Source organism: Vicugna pacos, chromosome 30 (assembly GCF_048564905.1).
Source record: "Vicugna pacos chromosome 30, VicPac4, whole genome shotgun sequence".
Classification (NCBI taxonomy): domain Eukaryota; kingdom Metazoa; phylum Chordata; class Mammalia; order Artiodactyla; family Camelidae; genus Vicugna; species Vicugna pacos.
The window spans coordinates 9631077-9653654 of record NC_133016.1 but is presented as its reverse complement, the minus strand read 5'-3'; the positions used below and the strand labels follow the sequence as shown (position 1 = coordinate 9653654).

General features: G+C 44.4%; 1 protein-coding gene across 1 annotated transcript in view; it reads right to left on the bottom strand.

The window, feature by feature from the left end:
- KDSR (3-ketodihydrosphingosine reductase) overlaps positions 1-22102 on the bottom strand; it is a 35209-nt gene extending 13107 nt beyond the window's left edge. Inside the window, exons 1-6 of the mRNA XM_072952074.1 lie at positions 21883-22102; positions 17237-17326; positions 15141-15197; positions 11495-11560; positions 11190-11285; positions 4321-4512 (exon numbers count right to left, since the gene is read on the bottom strand). Coding sequence (XP_072808175.1) covers positions 4321-4512; positions 11190-11285; positions 11495-11560; positions 15141-15197; positions 17237-17326; positions 21883-21990 — 609 coding nt within the window. The 5' untranslated portion in view covers positions 21991-22102. The remainder of the gene's footprint in view (positions 1-4320; positions 4513-11189; positions 11286-11494; positions 11561-15140; positions 15198-17236; positions 17327-21882) is intronic.
- Between the last annotated feature and the right edge of the window lie 476 nt (positions 22103-22578).

The window sequence follows — 22578 nt, the reverse complement described above, 5'->3', positions numbered from 1 at the left end:
TCTGAGGGACTATACTTAACATCCCGGAATAAAGCATCACGGAAAGGAATATATGTATGTATATGGATAACTGAATCTCTTTGCTGTACACCAGAAACTAACACAATGTTGTAAATCAACTACACTTCAATTAAAAATAAAAATTGCAGCCCCCTCCCTTCCCTGCAATAAGCCAGGATTGTGGTACATAAGCTAATATAAGACAGGATGTCAAAGCAATTTTTCTCAAGTTCAGGGTCATGGCTTGAGCTTCCAAGTGGTTAAAACAGCCTTTCAGAACAGCTTTTTCCCAGCGTGGGCACAGACTGTCAGGGCTGGGAGAACCCAGCCCAGTCCCTTTCCAGGTGCTGGTGTCGTGTCTACAATCATGGAGCCAAATGACTCTCTCAGCCTATGGCTGGACCCTCCAGTGGAATCCAGTAACCTAACCATGGTATCGATTTACCCAACAAACCCTCACTGAATGATTACTGTGCCCTTATGGAGCTTACAGTCTCCTGAAACTCCTGCTCAAGTAATTTGCTAAAATCTACATATACTAAAATCTGTATCATCCCATCACCCCAGGAGAAAAGGAAATGAGGTTAGTTTGGCTTCACTGTTCCTGCTAAAACAGTGCTGACTGGTAGAGACTACTTTTTCGAAAACTGTATAAGCCAGGACTTCCCAGATCTCCCCGTCTCCTTAGCCACTGTCTGCGTCTCCTTGTCCCTGCTGATTGACCATTCTCCATCCCCAACTCCTCTGCCCCAGTCCCGTCCTGTTATCATTTTTCTCCCTTCTGTCTGGCCTCCTTCTCAGTCAGAAAGACAACCCCTTGCTCAAGAACTGATTTATTATCAAAATAACCTCACCTACGGTGTGTTGTTCCTCATTATATCAAAGCAAAAAGGAGAAAGGGTTAGAGCTGTTGCCATGAAGCTCCAGAATTTAAATGTCAGCTGACTCTTGGCCTGTGGTGGGGAAAGATGGAGTTGGAGGGTGGTGGGGGGCAGGATCAGGACAAGGACCCGATACCACATTTCTGGCTATACCCCACCTCAGAAGTCTGCTTTCCAAAAAGACTGACTTTTAAAATCTCTAAAGGATGTATCTGTACCTAAAAGACTGAGTTAAAAAAAAAAAAGAAAGATAAAAATATACCAACAAAGCATTCTTTCACATTTACTTATTGTACATAAAACCTTTCTAGGTCCTACTTTAGTTAGTGGGGCAGGGGCTGAGGTGTAGAGGAAGATTTAAGAGTTAATTACACCAAACAGAATTATCAAAAGTACTTAAGAGTCTGAGCAGGTCTAGAAGGTTTCATTCATAAACACACAAGCACCTGGGCTAAACAGACCAAATTATCCAGGTTTCAAAAACACAATGTTGTACTAAGCCTTTAAGGAAACAATGGTTTTGATGCAAGTTCTGCTATGAACAAACTAAATTTTGCTTATTGAATTTATTTCCCCCAAAACCTATTTTCCATGGTACATGTTTATGGGAGGACATTTTTAATGGAGCCCAAATACAGAGCAAAGTCAAAGAGGCTAGGAAGCCCAGACTGCTGCCTACAGTGTGAGAGTCACCCGTGTCCCTAGAAGACTTCCATCTGTCCTGGCAGCTCCCTGACTTTTCGCTCCTCTTTATTACATCTCCGTTCTGCCACACATGGAGCCAGGACACCCAGATTATACACTTTGCCCTAAATGAGTGACTCCTGAAGCCGTTCTGCAAGACAAGACTTGGGGACAAAAAGCCCTTGTGGGCAGATCTTCCTATTTCAAGACATCCCTTCACCCACGGGGCTTCTAAGACCAAAGTGAAGAGCTGACTCAACGTCTGACTTGAATTATAGACACTTTACAGAGGCAGACAGGGAGCCAAAAGGCAGAGCCACAAAACCACGGGCTTTGTTACTATTTCTGTCACAAAGTGATGACGTGGCTTTGAGCAACTCGGTGGATTGACTGAAAACTGTTTTATTATTAAGAAGGTGACATAACAACTGCCTCACATAGTTCACAAAACTGTGATAAAAATAAGATAGTTATTCATAAAGGGACTTTTCCAGGTAAAAACTGCAAAAGAAATACTGGTATTCTTGTTGGAAATTTCACAGCCATAGGTGCCCTGTTGGCTAAGTATATATTACAATGACCTGTTATTGATTAAGAATATTAAGTAAGTTGATGAAAATGATTTGTGGCTGGTTCCTTTGAAATGAGAACTGCACAGTCTGTCAGTCCCCACATGGGATTCTGTCACTGACTTGAGAATGTGTCTGTCCTCCACTGTTCATCAATTATCTAGGCAGTGTGCCACTCTGTCACATGTGTCACACACCACAAGGGCTTTTCTGGGAATTTCCTAAATAAGGGGTTGGCAAGGTATGGCCTGAGGGGCAAATCGATTTTTATAAATAAAGTTTTATTGGCACACTGCTACACCTGTTCATTTAAATCTTATACATGGCTGCCTTCCTGCTATCACAAGAGACTCGAGTCATTACAACAGGCACCATCTAGCTCTCAAAGGCTAATATTTTCTCTCTGGCTCTTTACAGAAAAGAATTTATCCAACCCTGATCTAAATTATTATTGGGATTCTCAGATCATACTCTTACTTCTAGAAGACTGGCCACAATAAATTTTCCTCTGGGCTTTTAATGTCATGATGTAGTGTTATATTTCAGTATATACAGTTGACCCTTGACCAGTGAGGGAGTTAGGGGCACCAGTTCCCTGTGCAATTGAAAATCCATGTACAACTTTACAGGTGGCCCTCTGTACCCACAGTTCAACAACTGTGGATTCAACAAACCTCAGATCATGCAGTACTGTAGCATTTACTGAAAGAAATCCACATGGAAGCGGACCCACGCAGTTCAAACCTGCGTCATTCAAGGTCAACTGTATACAATGGAAAGAATTTTACTGTAAAGTACGTGACTTGGGACAGACAGGATGCGCTCCAAGCATCCCCGTGTGATGCAACACACGGTCTGTTTCGCACAGCAGAGGTGGGAGGTTGTACCTGTCACAAGTGCTTCTTTCATGCTAACCCTAACCACGCCCTCCTTCCACAAAATGTTCTATTAACTGTGAAAATAAAAAGCAGTCATATTCATCAACAGTTCTTTAAGATATTAAAATGTAAGTATCAGGAGAGACAAATGATATTTCCAGGCCAGCCCTCTCATTTGACAGATGAGGAAGCCGAGATCGAGCTCAATGATTTGTCTAAAATCATTGTGAGCGCTATCACAGTAGCTGATTTAAGCTCTACCCTCAAGCAAATGCTGGCTTTATTAGTCAGCCATAGAGGACACATCTTTTTGGTAAAGGAATGTGTTTAAAGCATGCTAAAGAGTAAAATACCTGGTTCCCCGTATGCATAGTCACACAGTAGGAGGCCAACACAGGCACACCCCATTTTGTTGTGCCTTGCTTTACTGTGGTTATTAAATATTGCATTTCTTTTTAACAAATCGAAGGTTCGTGGCAGCCTGTACTGAGCAAATCTATAGGCACCATTTTCCCAACAGCATTTGCTCACTTCATGTTTCTGTGTTACATTTTGGTAATTCTCCCAGTATTTCAAAGTTTTTTATTATTATTCTGCTTGTTATGGTGATCTGCGATCAGTGATCTTTAATGTTACTACTAAGATTCTCTGGAGGCTCAAATGACGGCTAACATTTTTTAGTAGTAAAATGTATTTTTAAAAATTTTGGGGGGGGAGATAATTAGGTTTGTTTGTTTGCTTATTCTTTATTTTAATGGAGGTACTGGGGATTGAACCCAGGATCTCGTGCATGCTAAGCATGTGCTCAACCACTGAGCTATACCCTCCCCCTCAGCAAGAAAGCATTTTTAAATTAAGGTATATACATTATTTATTTAAGACACAATGCTATTGCATGCTTATTAGATCACTGCATAGTGTAAACATAACTTTTCTATGCACTGGGAAACCAAAAAATTCGTATGACTCGCTTTATTGCAATATTCACTTTACTGCAGTGGTTCTAGAACCAAACCTGCAGTATCTCTGAGGTCTGCCTGTAATACTATGAAGACATTAGTAGCTTTAATTTTATATTAAATTAAGGAAGCAAAAACCTCACAACCCTTTTGCTTCGGTCATACCTATAACCTTTATGAAATGAGAACATGTTAACTACAAAATTCAAGGGTTGAGCCAATTCACTGATGTCCAATCTATAAATCTCTACTTTAACACGACCACGTGTGTCAAGAAGCTACAAATGGAAGGGGCACATCTATTGCTGAGCTGAGAGGAGTAAACAGAAAACTGAACACACAATCTTACCTCCATCTGCAAAGCTTCCGCCAGCCCCCGGATGGCAAACTTGGACGAAGAGTAGGCAGTGAAACCGAACAACCCCAGCTGTCCCGCCTGGGAGGACACGAAGACGATCCTGCCCACCCGGCGCTCCTTCATGGTGGTGATCACCGCTCGGCTGGGGTACACGCTGCCCAGGTAGTTGACGCTCATTAGTCTCTGTAGGGAACAAAGAGGCCCCGGGAGTGAGCGAGGTCAGCGCCCCCAGGCTGCCCTCCAGGGCACTCTGCCTGCTCTCCCAGTTTGAGTTCCTCAGTAGGGCCCAGGTGAACGGACCTGCTGAACCAACAAAGCATCAAATAATGATCCCGGAAGTGACCGTGACCACAGTGACCGCAGGACCCACCCCAGGAAGCCTATTTCAATCTAGTCTTCTGTTCCTACAATGACAGCACTTAAGTCTTGGCTGAAGACTGGTCAAAATTTGTTCTCTCCTTTATACAAAGTACACTGTGTGTTGCAGGTAATGCTTTTTGAGAGACAGTTGGAGGAAAGAGCTTCTGAATATTTCCAGCCCTACCAGTTCTAAGTGACAGAAAGACCACAAGGAGACTAGGACAGTGGTTAACAGCACGGACTGTGGTGTGAAATCTGGGCTCTGCCACTGACTCCTGTTGGATGCTGAACAAGAAAGTCAGACACTCTACTTCCTCAGTGAAAACAGAGTTCACACTGATATCATCGCACGGGGCCCGCGGCAAGGACTGAAAGAGGAAACACGAGGTCCGGCACAGCCCCGACCCACAGTGAGCACTCAGCAAATGTCGGCTCTTATATCACGATGAGTAAGAACTTACGTAGGTACCAAGATTAATCTCCCCGCATCCTGGGAACTCTTAAAGACCTTACATTTTCAATCTCAAAATTTAAGAATACCGCATTACAACGTTTCTATATTAAAAATCTTATAAAAATACTAGATTGGCCACCATGTGAAACCAAACACTTCATTGGGAAACCTTGAGTCCATCACGAAATGTTAACCCAACAGAACATTAAGTAACTTTTAGAAATGATGCTCAGAAACACCAGGAGGACAGGGGAAATATTTATAAGTTTAAAAAAAGCTGAGAGCACACAGTATTCACACTGCGACGGCAACTATTTCGATTAATTAATTAAATAAAAGTACACGTGCCCAGGTGCAAAATCGAGGAAATGCAGAAAGCTGTAAGTGACAGTGTTAGGATTCTGGGATTCCCATGTTTCCCCCAAAATGTTTTTTCATATCATTATATTGGTCTGATAATAAAAAAATGCTCTTAAAAAGTGATTGGAGAAAAGGGCCATACTGAACCCATGTGTTGACCTCAGTTCCCCTTCAGAAACCTCACAAAAATCTCAGTAAGGGGACTTTTTTCAAGGCAAAAAGCCCCGTGAGCAAAGAGAGTAGCAGCAGTGACATTTTGGAAGTTGAAGAGCAGAATGAATGAGAACTCACCTGGCAGAAAGCTGAATGCGGGGTGAGGAGCAGAGAAACTAAAAGGACCAGAGACCCCCCCCTAAAAGGCCCAAGCAGCACCAAGTGCCTTGGGGGGCAGGAGGGCGGGCAGGGGCCGGGAGACAGGGCTGTTGGCCGAGAGTCTGCTTAGGAAAGTCAGATGGACAAATCCACCATCCCAATCAGATTTCAACACTCCTCTTTCAATGACTGACAGAACGAGGGGACATGAAATAAGTACAGATGTAGGAGACTCGGGCAATGTTACCAGCCAACTGGACCTAATGAACACTGACAGAACGTCCACCCAAAACAGCAGAATACAGGTGGCCCCCGGTGTCCATGGACAATTGGTTCCAGGACGCCTGCCGATACCAGAATCTGCAAATGCTCAGTGCCTTGTATAAAGCGGGACAGTCCAGCCAGCTGTCTGTGTCTGCGGACGGGGGCGTCAACACTCTTTTCAAGTGCACGTGGAATGGCTGTCAGATCAACCGGATTCTGGGCTATAAAACAAGTCTTAATAAATTTAGAAGGATTCGACGCATGCAAAGTATGTTTCCTGACCAGAATGGAATTAAATTGGAAATCAAAAGGAGAAAGATTTCTGGGAAATCTCCCCAATATTTAAAAACTAAGTAACACACTTCTAAATAACCCAAGGGTCAAAGTGAAAATGATAAGAGAAACTGTAAAATATCTTTAACTGAATGAAAGTAAAAACAGCTTATCAAAATTCGTGGGATGCTGCTAACACAGGACTTGGGTGGAAATCCATAGCACTAAGTATCTGTATTAGAAAAAAGGAAAGAGGTTTCAAATCGATGACCTCGCCTTCCACCTAAAGAAACTGTAGAAAGAGCAAATCAAAACAAAAGTAAGCAGAAAAAAAGGAAATAATAAAAATAAGAGAGGAAATAAAATAGAAGACAGAAAAACAATAGAAAAGTCAGTAAAACCAAAAGCTGGTTACTGAGAAGATCAATAAAACTGATAAACCTCTAGTCATATTGATCAGAAAAGAGAAAGGACACAAATTATCGATACCAAGAATGAGAAAGGAGACATCACTACAAACTCTATGGGTATTAATAATAAGGGAATATGATGAGTAACTGTTGTCAATAAATTCAATGATATAGATGAAATGGACAGATTCCATCAAAGACATGAGCTACCAAAGGTCACTGCAAAAGAAATAGATGAGAAGATACAGATGTAGCCCTAGATCTATTAACGAAATTAAAGTTAGAAATCTTTCCACAAAGAAAACCTCAGTCTTCACTGGTAAATTCTCCTAAACATCTAAGGAGGAATAATATCAATTCTACACAGATTCTGCTAGAAAAATGAAAAAATATAACCCTACTCACGCTATGAGGCCACCATCCTCCTTACACAAAACCAGAAAATAAAATTACAAGAACACTACAGCTAATATCCCTCAGGAATCCAGAAAGGATCATGCACCGTAACCAAGCAGGGTTTATCCCAGGAAAGCAAGGTTGGAAATACATGGAAATTAATCAATGTAATTCACCATTTTAACAAACTGAAAAAGAACTAGGATCATCCCAACAGGTACAGAAAAAGCACCTAATAAAATGCAACATTCATTCTGTATAAAAACTCTCAGCAAACTAGGAACAGACGGGAACCTTCTCAACTCGATAAAAGGTACCTACAAAAAAACAAAAACAAAAAACTACAGCTAACATCATACTTAATAGTAAAAGACAGTGCTTTCTCCCTAACGTCAAGAACAAGACAAGATTGTCTGCTTTCAGCACTTTTGTTTGATCTTGTGCTGGAAATTCCAGCCAATGCAGTTCCAGATGGGAATGGAACAGGTAAAACTTGCAGATGACATGATCTTGGATGCAGACTGTCCAGGGAGCATTAGAATTAATAGCTGAGCTCAGCAACACTGCATGCTCAATACACAAAAATCAATTGTATTTTTCTGTATTAGCAACAAACACTCAGAAACCGAAATGAAAACACTCATTTGCTCTAGCATCAAAAAAATATGAAATCCTGAAAAACAATATTCAAGACCCAGACACTGAAAATTACAAAACACTGCTAAGAGAAATTAAAGAAAATGTTAACTAAACAAATGGAGCTATATATTATGTTATATGAGTTAGAAGACTCAACGTTGTTCAGATGTCAGTTCTCCCCAAATGGATCTACAGCATCAGTGTAACCCCAAACAAAATCCCAAGAAAACTACTGAAAGGGAACATTAAGAGAAGTGAGTTGGAATTCCCAAAGACCACCTCCGTTCTGGTGACTCTGGTGACACAGCGGTGCCCATGACTGAGACGTATGACAGCAAAAGGACACAAAGCAAAAGGCAGGGCAGAAGGCAGGCCGGCCTGAGTGCAGAAGAAACCAGGAGCACGTTTCCACGCATCCTCTGCCGTGGGGGCCACACGGGACATGCTTAAACCCCCCAGCAATGAGCAGTGCCCAGGCCAAGTACTATGTCTGGCAATTTCTGTGCAGGTAAAATTAAAAAAATAAAATAAAAAAATAAACCGAAATCTGTCACTGAGCTAGAATCCATTTTAAATAAAAAGGAACCCTTATCTTCAGAAAATGCATCGATCGTAGTGGCAGGTGTCCTAACAGGGCACAGTGGTGATGAGCCCACACCTGGGCTCGACCAGAACAAGGCAAGTGGGCAGAGCGAGAGGGGAGAGAGCCCCCGGGCGCAGAATGGCCTTGGAAGGTGACACTCCCCGGGGAATGGTGGCCTCCTGCCTCGACTCAGGGCAGCCAGGGCCAGGGGGCGACCAACTGAGCAGGTGGGGCCCACAGCAGGTAGCACCTGGGATGAGGCCATGGCACTGGAATAGGGCAGCAGGTTTGGGGTTAACCATCCTTTTGTTTAAAGGCCAGTCCTCTTGGGGGTGGGGCCCCTTCGAACGCCCCCTATCAGGGGCTTAAGCCCCTGCCCTGTGCTGATCTCTGTCCTCACAACCTCACTTCACCGTGACCCACGACTGCATCTCCATCCACTCCCCAGCATCACCACCTCCCGCCTTAACTACCGTGACAGCTCCTAAGTCTTCTGCCGCGCAGGCAGAAGGATGCTCTAAAACCGCGACGTACATCACACCACTCCCTGGCCTGGCCTAAACCCCTTCAAAGGTGTTGAGCTAAAATCTAAGCTGCTCCCCATGGCCCTCGAGGCCCTGGCCAGATCCAGCCCCGGCCCCACCCCACCCATCTCTCAGGAAGCTCCTGCTGCGCCCCACTTGAGCTCCTGGAGTTTCCCCAGCTCTTTCCAACCTGGGGCCCCTGCAGCTACCAGTCCCTCTGCCTGGGCTCTCCTCCTGGGTCTCTCTGCCTCCCCTTTTCCTTTCCTTGTTTCCTTTTCTCACAGCGCTTAGCACATCTGCAGTCAGACTGAGGACCTGCTGGCTCCTGCATGGTACATCCCACCCCCTACCTGGGCCAAGCCTTTGCTCTCTTGCTCACCACGGCATCCCCCTGGGCCCTAGAACGATGCTTGACCCACTAGAAGTTTTCTCAATACTTATGGGTTGAATGAATAAAAAGGGCAGGACATTACTATTTACTACCATGGGATGCGCATTGTGAGTCCGTTTTGCTACTTAATCCTCTCAACCCTGGGAGCCATCTGTCTGGTTTACAGAGACGGAAGTCTAGAACATAAGAAAAGCTGAGGCCAAAGAAAAAAGAACAATTGCCTGAGATCACAGCTAGTAAACTGTCAGACCTGAAACCACTGGAGCGAAGATTTAAAACTGCTTTAGTCTGAGGCCAAAGCCCACCCTTCCTTCCTACTGTCCCATGCTGCTGGGGACAGAGCTATAAATGTTCTATGTAGCGGGGTAAACGTGTAGAAAAGACACTGGTGGTGGTGGAAAAGAAATCAATTGTCATTTTTTTAAACAAAAGAGAGAAAGAGAGAGAGAAGGAAGGAAATAGTGTGAATGGGAGATTGAAAGTTGAGAATAAAGTGAGTTTTTTTAAAAGATCAGATTTGTGCATTTTTTTAACATTTCAACATGCTTCATATTCTATACATGTATTTTACCTCTTCCTTCATCTCACCTGCTTCACGTCTTCTCCATGTCACTGATACCCACACACAGTCACCTGGTCGTACACACTCAGTTCCTTCTGTCCTCGCTCACAGTCACAAGTCCCCACAAATCATTCACTCAATTATCTTCGTGCTTCCATCAGACACACAGATGTCAACAATCCCTACCTGCTCTGCCCCTGGACGTGCCCCGCTTCCCAAGGTCCTTGCTCTACAACTGTGCACTTATTTATCACAACTGTGCAACGACCTACATATCTCGGTCCTCTGCCCTGCACCGTCAGTCAAGGTGAGTCTGCTGATTCTCCCTCCAGATCCTCTCTCTCTCACACACACACACACTCTCCTCTTCTGCTGGCCACCTCTAAAGTCTTTCATCTCATCATTTCATGCCTAGACTATTACAACTATTCCCCCGACTGAGTCTTTGCATAGCTGTTGAGATAACTGTCAAAATCTCCCTCTCATTACTTAGAGATAAACGCATACCGGTCAAGACAACTCCCTTTTGTGCCTGGTTGATAAAGGAGCCTGAGGACACAAGAGTCCCAGCTAAGGCTTCACTCTGCTACTATCTACATCCGGACTCGCCTAACTCGACTTTAAATCAGAGTTTACGGTCCTTTTCCCACAGTCCACTAGAAGCGAGACGTCCGAACGGCCGCTCCAGCACTCTCCCCTTCTCTAAAAGGGAATGCAAACTAACTTCACAGAGTAAAGCACCCAGAATCCACGGCCACGATGAAGGCTCTCTAGGCCAGTAAGAAAGAGATGGCTGATGCAATGTTGGGCACTTAAGAAAGATCTTCAAACCAGACGTGCATAGCTTTGGCAATCCTTTTTAAACATATCAACCTAAATATGATGCATGATCTTTTTATCTTGGCTTGAGAGCGCTAGAGTCTGCTCTTCAACTTTTTTGGTGTTTCATTGTTAAAATGAAATCATTTTTTTGGTGTTTCATTGTTAAAAATACTGATACTTGACATGAAAATCTAGCATCTCTAGCTCTTGGTTTACAAAGAGCTCTCCTGACGGTATGACCTCTGTGGATCAACGCAGTCATCTGTGTCAGATTGGAGGTTTCTTTCCCATTTTGTATCTGAGGAAACCAAGGTCCAGAGACTCACCTTAACTTTTCAGGTTGGATGGTGCTGGGACAAAAACCTTGTCCAGCCTTCCTCTAGTCTTCCAAGCCTTCTGTGAAACCTGAATACATTTCATCTATTTCATTCGTAAAGCCTTTAGCCACGAACTGGTCCCACTTTTACTATCTGGCCTACCCCAATGAGGAAAAAACACATTTTTACTTACTTCAAATGCACTAACTTCAAGGTCTTCAAATTTTCCTGAAACTGCCATTCCTGCACAGTTGACAAGCATGTCCACTGGGCCCAGTTTCTCCTGTGCCTGGAAAAATTTATCAGAGCAATTATCAGGAAAGAGAAAGAAGAATCACTTAGCAAATCAATGCCAATAAAGAAAACCCATAAAACTGTTATCCATTAAGAAATCCATAAAACCTATCGGGAAGCTTTGCCACCGCCGAGCCACACACCAAAATGGCAAGAACCAATCGAGAGGCAAGTGAATCAATTCCAATTAACCCAACCTCTTACTTGTTTTATGACGTTCTCTACTTGGCTATAGTCTTGAGATACATCAACCGATATACAAAGCACCACCTGTTAGAAAGAGAAAAAAAAACTATCTTTAAAAGAATTTTTTTTAACTAAAGGCAATTCTTTCCAATAGATAAGGAGTCCAAGTTTGGATGTACAGATTGCAGGGTTTGAAATCTACTGATAATGTAATTAGTAGAGCCAAATTTCGGGGGTGGTTTTTGCAGAAAAGTCTTTTGAGCAAACTCAAAAGAATGTTTTAAGAAGTGCTGGTCAAGGGGAACAGAATTTCAGGTAGCAGATGAGTAAGTTCTGGGGAGCCAGCGTCCAGCATGGCGACTACGGTTATGAAACTGTACAGTATACGTGAATATGCTGAGAGAGCAAACCTGCAAGTGTTTTCACCACACACACACACAAATGACAACTACATGAGGGGATGGATGCATCAATCAGCTTGATCATGGTCATCATGTCACAGTGTAAATGTACTTCAGCCATCCTGTGGTATACCTAAATACATAGCTTTTATTGGTCAATTATGCCTCAATAAAGCCAGATGCGGAAAAGAAATGTAAAAATGCTCCTCTTAAAATGCAGCAAGACTCCAGTGACAGAACACGTGCAGCCGGGAGGGGAGGGAGAAATGGAGCTCAGGGGAAGGTGGGCAAACTTGGGGGGGATGGAATATTCTGTACCTGGATTTCAGTGCTAAATACATCGCTCAAAACCCATGAACCTGAACTCTTTAAATTGCTGTGGTTGGTTGTATGTAAATTCTTATCTCAATAAAGTTGTCCAAAAATAATAATAAACTTAATAAATGTATTTTTTAAAAATATTCCCCTTGGCGCAGTACCAGAGTGATGACTGCCCTCGTGGGATTCAATATTGGTAGGTGGAATAAAGAGATAAGCCAACAGCCCCTGCTCCCAGGAGCCACCTTAGTTCAGCCGGACTTGGCGGCTAAGCCAGGTGGCCTCACTTTACAAGGCCAAGGGTGGATCCCGGCCTGTGGTTGCTGCGGGGAAGTCAAGTCACATTTGGTTCACTCTGAGGTCTGCTTGAGACCCCCGACTCCAGACTGACCGGCCACTCACAGATTCCAGATGAGCCAAGCTGACCCTGAGCCCACCCAGTACAATGCTTAGGGTGCAGCAGAGAAGGAGGTGGCAAGAGCTCAGGCATTTGGTCTTCGAAAAGGGAGGGAGGGAAGAAGGAAGGGAGGAAGGGGGGAGAAAGCATGCATCAGTGCTTACTTGGATAGAAATTCACGAAATGAAACTTAAGAACACTCATAGGGACACACAGAGCTGTTCTTTTAATTTTCCTTTCAGGGTAATGGTTTCAAAGCAGAGCTTAGGTCTCTGACATAGGAATGTTCTATGTTCCGACGGAAGTCACTGAGAGGAGCAGAGATATCCTCAGTTTCTCCATCTTTCCATGAACTCCTCCCTGTTGAGACTGGCCGCCGCCAAGCTAAGGTGCAGACGGAGCGTGTGTGCACGGAAGGGCACACACACACCAACATGCACCCAGGTGTAGTTGTGGGTCCAAGGTGGTGTGACATGGTGGAAAGAACAGGCCCTGGCCTTGGGCAGCCTGGGTTCCAAACCTGTCCCTTCACAAACTCACCGAGCAGAACCCGAGAAGTTGGCAGTGACCTCACCGGTACAACAATAACAGTGTCAGAAGCCAGTGATGACCAAGACCCCTTCCGGCTCTGAGAAGCCACACGACGTGAGGAATGAGGCCCAAGCGTTGCATAAAAAGAGACCCACTGCCTTGGGATTTGACACATCAGGCAGTAAGTTGTATTTAATGCGGGAAGGAATCCCACCCCAATGGTCTAAATTCCTAAGAAAAGCAAACAGCCCCCTTTGCAAGACGCAAACTGGAGTGTTCCAGACTAGAGCAGTTGTACTGGAATTATATCCCATCACACAGAAAACATTTTCAAAACGGAAGGACTCATACAATTCATTTACTTCTTTTTTTAACTTTCTGGGGGGAGAGAATGTAATTAGGTTTATTTATTTATTTATTTATTTAAGAATTTTTAATGGAGATACTGGGGATTGAACCCAAGACCTTATGCATGCTAGTCATGTACTCTACCACTGAGCTATGTCCTCCCCATCCCCAGTACTCCTTTTATAAATCAATCAATCAATCAGTCTATCTATCTATCTAATTATCACCCTCCTCAAACAAAAATTTTTTTTAATAAATAAATAAAACCCACCAGAAAGGCAAAAATTAGAAAGTCTGCCAAGACCAAGTGTTGGCAAGGATGTGGGGCATCAGGACTCACTGGGCACTACTGGTGGGAGTACAACAACTTTGGTGATGCAAACACTCAACTCCATTTCTAGGTACATTCCATCCCTGCACATGTGCACAAAGAGATCAACTTTAGCAATAGAAAGAAGCAAACCAAAAAACAAAAAAACTGGAAACAACCTAAATATCCACCAATAGTAGAACTGTTAAATGAAAGGTGGTCTTTACATACAAGAGAACACTAGACAGCAGTTAAAAAAAATTGAATGAACTATTTATTCCTTTACGGAGAGGAATTTTTAAAAGCTATCGAGCTGCACGAGAATACACAAAGAATGATGTCATACAAATCTAGGGAGAGAAAGCAGGTCAGTGATCGCCTAGGGCTGCAAGGGACTGGACGGGAATGAGGAGTGACTGTTAATGAACATGGACATTCTTTTCAGGATGGTGGATGCATTCTAAAATTGATTCTGGTGATAACTGTGCAACTCTGTGGCTATACTAAAAACCACAGAATTGTACACCTTAAATCAGTGAATTATTTGGTATGTGAATTATATCTCAATAAAGCTGTCCAAAAAATAAGAATGATGCCATAAAGTTCAAAAAGCAGCAGAAGTAAACACTGCTGTATTTCTGGTCACAGGCGTCTATAGTCAAATTATTCAAAAGAACCAATGGAAGAAGTAACATAAAAATCAGGTTGGGGGTTGCCTCTAGGAATGAGACAGGAGGAGGAGGCTGACGTGGCCTCACAGAGGAGGCTTCAGGGGTCCTGGTAAATTCCATTTCTTAAGCTAGGTGATGATTATTAATTTACTATGTTTTATACTGAAATATATATTGTATTTATAGGGGTGGGGGGTACAGCTCAGTGGTAGAGCACTTGCTCGGTGTGCATGAGGTCGGGTTCAATCCCCAGTGCCACCGTTAAAGGGAGGAAGAAAACACATATATTGTATATATACAAACCACTTTATTCGTCAAAAATTCCATAATCAAAAAAATTTTTAATTTTTAATACCCCATTTCCCCTCAAGTTAACTTAAATAAATAATTGAAATGAAATCACTTTCTAGTAAAGCATTCTGTTCTTTGATCACTTGTATGTGTATGTGTGTTAGACCCTATACATTGTTTTTTGTCATAACCTCAAATCCTAGGCAATTCAAACAATGTCACCTTTTAAAAAACAATCTAATATATATTTTAATTAGGAAAATCTTACATGCTTTCAATGAACTATTCACGGGTGAAGTTAACTCTTTTTTTCCTTTAAACATCGTGCTGATTAGTATAGAAAAATGCATCATAAAAAAAAAAGAAAGAAAATGCGTCATGAGGACAGTGATTTTACCTGCTTATCATTAACAGAGTGTTTTTCAATTTCCTTCTTTGCCTGCAACAGCTTGTCCTGAAAGCAATGAGAACAGTTAATTCTGGTGACTGTCTAGTTATCTGCTAAAAAGGAGAGAAAAAGCAATTATTTGTACAAGTATTTATTAAATGCCAGAAAACACACAGGACAGCACCTGGACTGCAGAGCTATGGGCCACATTCTATGGAAAAAAAGCAGCTATAAAATATGCTAAGGTATGACGAAGTGACAGCAAGTTTTTAAATTTATCGCAGAGAGAGATAATAGAAAATTTAATGAACCTTAAATTCCAATTATCGGTGTTAATTACTAAGGGTCACCCTATCAATTCTAATAAATGTTTTAATTTGACATTATTTAGATACGAAACAAGAAGGACCACATTGCTATGCAGTGCCTCTGCAAATTAAGGGTACATATGAGCCCATGTTAAGAATGCTTTCCTAAGAGATCATCCAATGCTTTCCTCCTCAACTGAAAAAACAAATATAGTAAAAATCTCTTTTTAGATGGACTAGGTAAACTTATACCTGGCTACTTTCAAAGATATTCTGAGGATAAGCAAAGCTACCCAGGCCACTGAGTAATTCTTTCAAGATCTCAATTATGCTTGTTTCAGTCATTTTTAGTAAGACAGAGATCAGTTTACAGTGTCTTAATTTGCTATAAAAACTATAATTTAAATACATCATGACAGCAGAGAAGAACAAAAGCAGAGGGGAATCCTTCCAAAAGACACGTAGGCTTTCTAAACAAGAATGTGTCTATAATAAAATTATATTATTCTATTAGTAAAGATGTACACAACCTGTACATCGTTACCAAAATCAGGATAAAAAAATTCCACTGGAAAATAATGCATTTCCTGATGCCAGAAGGTTCATTCATCTCCAGCGAGTGATGTGAGGGCCACAGAAAGAGCTTCTGAGCTCCTAAAACACTGGCCTCCCCCGCCACCTGCCTCCTTTTTCATCTGTCTCATGTCAAATATCAGCGTTGTTTGAATTCCACAAAATGGCATTTTATCACAGTTGTGTTTTCAGGCACGGAAAGTGGTTTCCATTCCAAATGTAATGGATTCATCATTAGAGAAGTCAGGGGATAAACCAAAGGTAGCTAATTCTGTCTTTCCTCATTGTTAAAAGAAATGATAGATGCCCAAGCCTAACTGTATCATTATTTAAGCATCTCCCCGAGCACTCAGTGGCCTGCCAGTCCCCTCCACCCTGCACTCTTCCCCCTGGGCAGCACTGCCACGCCCTCTGGTTCACAAGTGAGTCCAAAATCCCCAATCAACGATGCTGCACTGGCGTTCCCAGCCTCTCCATCATCCCTCCCTTCATTTCTTCATTCGACAAATATGTTTTGAGTGCCCACTCTGAGCCAAGCTTTGTGCCAAGGACAGAGTGACAGGTGTGGACAGGACAGCGGTGGTCCTTCCCCCACCCTATGGAGCAAGAGGACTCCCTGACTGTTCATGTGAATACAGTGTCACTGCTTTGGGTGCTGGAAACAACTCTGCAAGACTAACAGGCTCTGAAAAAAAAAAAGAAAGAAAAACAGACCTTGTGTCGACTTGACACAGAACAACACAGGTTTTGCTAAACAGCTGAGGAGAGTGAGATTCCCCTGCCAAGGATGGAGAGGCTCCACTTCACTAAAGATAAATATCATGTCATAAGCAAATTAGAGAGAAACAGTTACACGTCCTTCGGGAATCAGGAACCAGCCCCACGATCGCCACGTCAGCCTCTCTAGGTGGGTGGCGGGCCCTCCCTGGCTTCCTCTGACCAGGAATGCTACTTAACTAGGTCTCCACCTTTCCTGCCTTGAGATCTGCAGTGTCTATGATGTTGCCTAAAAGTTGCTGGCACTAAATAAATATTCGTGGAGCAACCTAACTTCAACCAACAAGTCTTTGCCCTAAATATGAGAAATAATCAGTGGTTCAGAGATCACACCTCCAAACAGAGAGGTGAGCAATTTCTGACACAGGTGTGAACACTTGACATTCATACGGCCTCTGTTAGTTACAACACACAGTAAGTTAGCAATAATGTACATAGAAGACTTACCTCATTTCGTGCCACCAGAGTTATAAACGCTCCTTGTTTATAGCACTCAATTGCAATGCACTTTCCAATGCCACTGGAGCCTCCAGTAACCTAAAAGCAAAAATTAGGAAATCTTCTTAGCACTTGAAATTTCCCTCCAGTTGGAAGTTTATTTAAAATAACTATAATGGGCTCTAAAAACCAACCAACCAACGAGAACTAATTGTTAGTTATTGTAGCTTCTTCATCCCAGACTTAATGAATGGAGGAAGCGCGAACATGACAGATCATCCTGTCAGCGGGGCGTGCTGCTGTGACTGTTTCCAGCACTGAATACCTATTTTTCTGAGTTCACTAGGGGGAAAGCGCCCTATACATCTAGCTAATAAACGACCTGCCTTTGAGTCCAAATCCCAATGAACCATTTCTTTACTACACGTCTCCTATTCGTGACCAGCTCTACAGGAGATGAAAAGAATGGTCACCTGCATATATCTAATGATATTTTAAATGACTACTTATTATAAAGTAATGCATGATCACATGGGAATACTGAAAAGTAAAACTTTTCTTCTTGCACTAGTCTAACCCTTACCATCTACAACTCAGCCACACTGGTTGTCCTTCGGTTCCATGTTCTCTTTCCAACCGCAGGACCTTTGCACATTCTCTTTTCCCTGCCAGGAATGCTCTCCTCCCCTTCTTCATCTAAATTGATACCTCTTTACCCATTAAACCTCAGCTCAAATATCACTTCCTCAGGAAATCCTTCACAGACTGCCCCACTCCTACCTTAACCTACTTTTCAGCACTGCATCCTTTTTTCCCCTTGTTTTACATCACTCACATAATCAAACAGCCATGCACTTACTTGTGCAATTACTGGATTCACAACCATCTCTCCCATCACCCCATAAACACCATAAAAATAGCAACTCTGGCCGGGGGAGGGCTTAGCTCAGTGGTAGAGCGCATGCTCAGCAAGCACGAAGTCCTGGATTCAATCCCTAGCACCTCTATTAAAATTAATTAATTAACAATAAACCTTAAAAAAAATACCAACCCTATTTTGGCTCCTCACTATATTCGCAGCACCTAGTACAGTGCCTGGCATATAGGAAAGTCTCAATATATATTTAACTTAGTAAGACAAATACGACATTATCTTGCTAGTCATTTTCCCTATGCATATAGTATAATATGGGCCAGGGCAGTGGGGGGCCTGGAGTTATCAGGTGATGGGGGGAGGGAAGCGCCAGAGAGCATCTATCCTTACATGCTTTTCTATCCTGCTGTAAAACACATTATACCATAAGGTCTGAAGTCGGAAAACTAAAAGGCTTTACACTGCATTAAATAACTGTATCAAAACTTAATCCTTTCTCTATAGTGAGACATGAAGATTATTTCAAATAATTCACTGCTGTAAATCATGCTGTAATGAACATCTCTGATCCCATCCCGTATTTTAAAGCATCATGAAGTCCTCCTACACACTGAACTATCTCCCTGGGACTCCCTTATTTTTCTCGTGCCTCGACTTCTCACCATTAAAGAGATTTCTTTGGTGGATAATTAACCAATTATCTACCAGTTACTGTAAAATTGTATCTGTTGCCCTAACAGTCACCTCTGAGGAGCTCTTTGCTACTGAAATACTTCATGGGTGGTTTGATTTATTAATTTTCACCAGACATTCCAATTCCATGGCAGTTACCAAGATCCTGAAAAATGGCCCTGGTTGCTTTCTGATGCTGTTCCTACTGCCAAAAGTTCTCTCCACCCAACGTGGATTTCCAAATCCTACCTAACGTGCCAAGGCCAGTTTCAGTGAATCCTCCTCCAGGAAGCTTTTCCAGGCTCCATCCCTCCGTCCTGTCCTTTACCTGTCTTTACGCTTTCTACCTTGTGCAGTTACCTCTGTACCTTCTGGCAGGCTCCCTTGCCAGACTGTAAATTCCTTGAGGACGATCACCAAGTCCAAGTCATCTCCCTCATTCCCAGCACAGCACTTTTCATAAACAGTTGTTAAATAAATACCTGCCTACATTAATTTGCAAGATGGTGTATGGTGCCATTTCCCTGAAAAAAATACAACGTCAAAAAAACTTGTGAGTGAAATTTCCCTATTTGTTATTCAGTGAACTAATGAAATTGAAGTGATGAATTTACTGAGGAAATGTATATGCTCTAAAAGTACTCTGTAGATATTAGCTACTGTGATAATTCCTCTTTTTTTCTAGACTGTAATAGGTGAGCGAGCTGTGTAAATTTACTGCACAGCCAAGAACAGGGTTTAACCCTGTAAGTTTTGTCCATAAAACCAAGACTAAGACTTCAACTTTGGAGTCAGGGTTCATGGAAACTAAACTTCTAGGTTAAGCCAGCTAATTCACAGAAGGTATCCAAGGATATACATAAGTCAATCTAGGCTATGTCATTCTTGGATGTTATAAGAAAATATAAGGGATTTTTCTATTGGCTGAGAAAATGGTAAATATGTATTGAGTTGTCTGATCACTGGTAAATTGAGAAGAGATGCGGGACTCTAAAGAGTCGAATTCCTTTCTTCATGTCTTCCTCTTACTATTCATTGCAAATATTATTTAAAATGTTACTATGTATTTAATCATAATGTACACCTGTCACTGAGGGCAGGAGAGAGGCGGTCCTCCAAGGACAGCTTCTCCCACCCATCTCCCAAAAGGGGAGAACTTGATTTTCCAGTTCTCACCAAGTCAATTCAACTGCTTTTAAAAAAAACCCAGCTGGCTTAAATTGGCATATACTAAGACTTGCTGTACCACGTTACCACTGTAATTAGAGAGAGAACACTAGCATAACAGAATTGTTCTCAAAACAAAACAATAACTAGTTATGGCCTAAGCCTGTTCATGCCTCCACAAAAGCAAGACATTCTAAACATTAGGTCCCTCTCCTAACACTACCCGGTCTAGTCCTAGCAAATCTCAAGAAAAAGAATTACACTTCCACTCTTTCTATGACATTAAAAAAAAAGACAGATGGTGACATCATATGAATTATTCATGTCATCCTCACATTACTGCTAGAGGCATATGAAAAGGGGGTGGTGAAAATAAGAAATTCTCCAGATCTATCCCAACAGATGCGTGTATTATCTACGGCCTGCAGAAGCATGATGGGGCTGGAGGAACAGGGTTAGTAAGAAATTCTCCAGGACCTATCCCAGCAAGATGTGTGTATTATCTTATCTATGGCCTGCAGAAGCATGATGGGGCTGGAGGAACAGGGTCACCATGAAGTCCCGTTCAAACAAACACTGAATGCAAGTTTTCATTACTGCTTTGACTTCACCATTTTCCAAGTTATGCTCTGCAGACGTAACTTCTGAAAGAATCCAACTTCTAAAGCCATGCTTTTGAGGCAGAAGTTCTCTTGTAGATGTGACACTTTCAGAATTTAGCATGATTGTAAAACTTTGCTCCCCCTGCCCATGAATTTACACCTACCTCCTCATCTATCTTCCACATCAGGAATAGCAGCAGTTGGAAATATACTAATAGTTTTACACGAGAGAAACTACAGAAAATGCATGTTCCCATTCACAAACTCTCGCCCCGATGGAAAGCACCCAGAAAGCAAGGCCCATCCCTGGTATAACAGCTCACTGGGGAGGCTGGGATCTCAGCGGAGACACCCAGATGTCACCTTCGGCACCAGGAGGATTTTTGCACCGCCAACTTAGTAACTAACTCTCCTTATTCAAAACCTCCCGCCTCAATGTGCCTCGAGGTTGTGGAAACCAAGCAAGAAAACGGACGAGAAAGCCACAGCAAATGGTGAAGTGCTGGGCGCCAGTAAGAAGGCATTCTCTCTGCTTAAGATGCCCCACCTGCAGAGAAGGGATCTTTGAAGACACGAGCTTCTAGAAAGAAACAAACCAAACCCATTCGCATGTCCTTTATGCCTAAAGCACTACCAGGTCGTTCGGCTCATCCCTCTGACTGGAACGATGGCAGAGGACTGCACTGAAACAGCACTCGGCGGACCCCAGACTGAACTTGGAAGAGACAAGCAGTGTAGACAGGACAGAAGCGTCCCAATGCCGCTAGCTAGGACTGCCAGCCCACCGGGTCTGGAGCAATCCCCCACGCCCCCACCCTCAAGTGAGTCACTTTCCGGATTCCTTTGGCAACTGTCACTCGCACAGACCACCTTCCAGTTCCGAGTTGCCCCGGTGGGTCCTGGAGGCTGGGACCCTCTTCCCCGCTGTTCGCCTCCTCGCGACCCGGCCAGGACCGCGCGCCTTGCCGGGAGCCGCCACCGACCGCGGTGTCCTTGGCAAAGTTTCTCAGCCTCTCTGTTCTTCAGTTGACTCATCGAGAAAACCGAGGACAAAAATATCCAGATCCCAGGGATGCCCCGGGCATTCAGGAGGGCCTCCTGAACCCCTGCAGCGCCGGGACCGGACTCGCGGGCGCTGACCCCGTCGCCCCGCTCTCCGGCCCCGGGAGGAGCCAGATGCAGCGGAGGGCGGGACCCCGAGGCCTTCCGAAGGGACAATGCCAGGGCAGACGGCGGCAGGTGACCCTCCATTTGGAGCAGGGGACATTGGAGGCTCGGCCTGGGTTGCGGGCCGGCCAGCGGGCCGGGAGGCGGCGGCGCAGCAACAGGAGGCCACTCACCACCACATGCGCCCCGGGCAGGGCGAGGGGCTTGGGGCTGATGAGCGGAGACACCATGTAGAGCAGCAGCACGAACGCCACGAGGAAGGCGGCCGCCAGCAGCAGCATCTCTCGGCCGGGGCCCGGGGCCGGGGCCGGGGGCGGGCGGCCGGGCGGCGCAGGCACAGGCGCGCTGGGCTCGGGGGCGCCGGCGATCACGCGCGGCCGCGCGCAGCCGGAGCCGGTTGTTTGGGCTCGCGGCGCGGGGCGGGGCGCCGGCCGGAGGGGAAGAGGCGGGGCCGGCGGAGGGCGCGACCGCGCGGGGCGGCGCTTCCAGAGGCGCGGAGGCGGCGGCCGCAGCCCGGTTGTGCGGCGAGGTTTCCTGGTGCCCACGCTCCCTGGGCCAGGCCTGGGCCGCGCACCCCCGGCACCTCCGCCCGGGAGATGGGCCTCCCCGACGCGCAGGGCACCGGCCCCGGGCGGCGCTGCCTGGAGTGCTTCTAGGTGACGCCCGCGGCTGGCGGCGAGGGTGCTGCTTAGGACCGCGGAGAGCGGGTTGCCAGGCCTCTCCGAACCGCGCGCCCCGGGGTCGGGCCGCCAGGCTGCCTCCGCTTCCGCCGCTTCCGCCGGCGCTCCAGGTGCCGCCGCCCGGGCCCGGTGGGAGCGTCTCGGAGCTTTGCAAACACCGGCCCTGGGATCTGCGGACCTCGATACCGT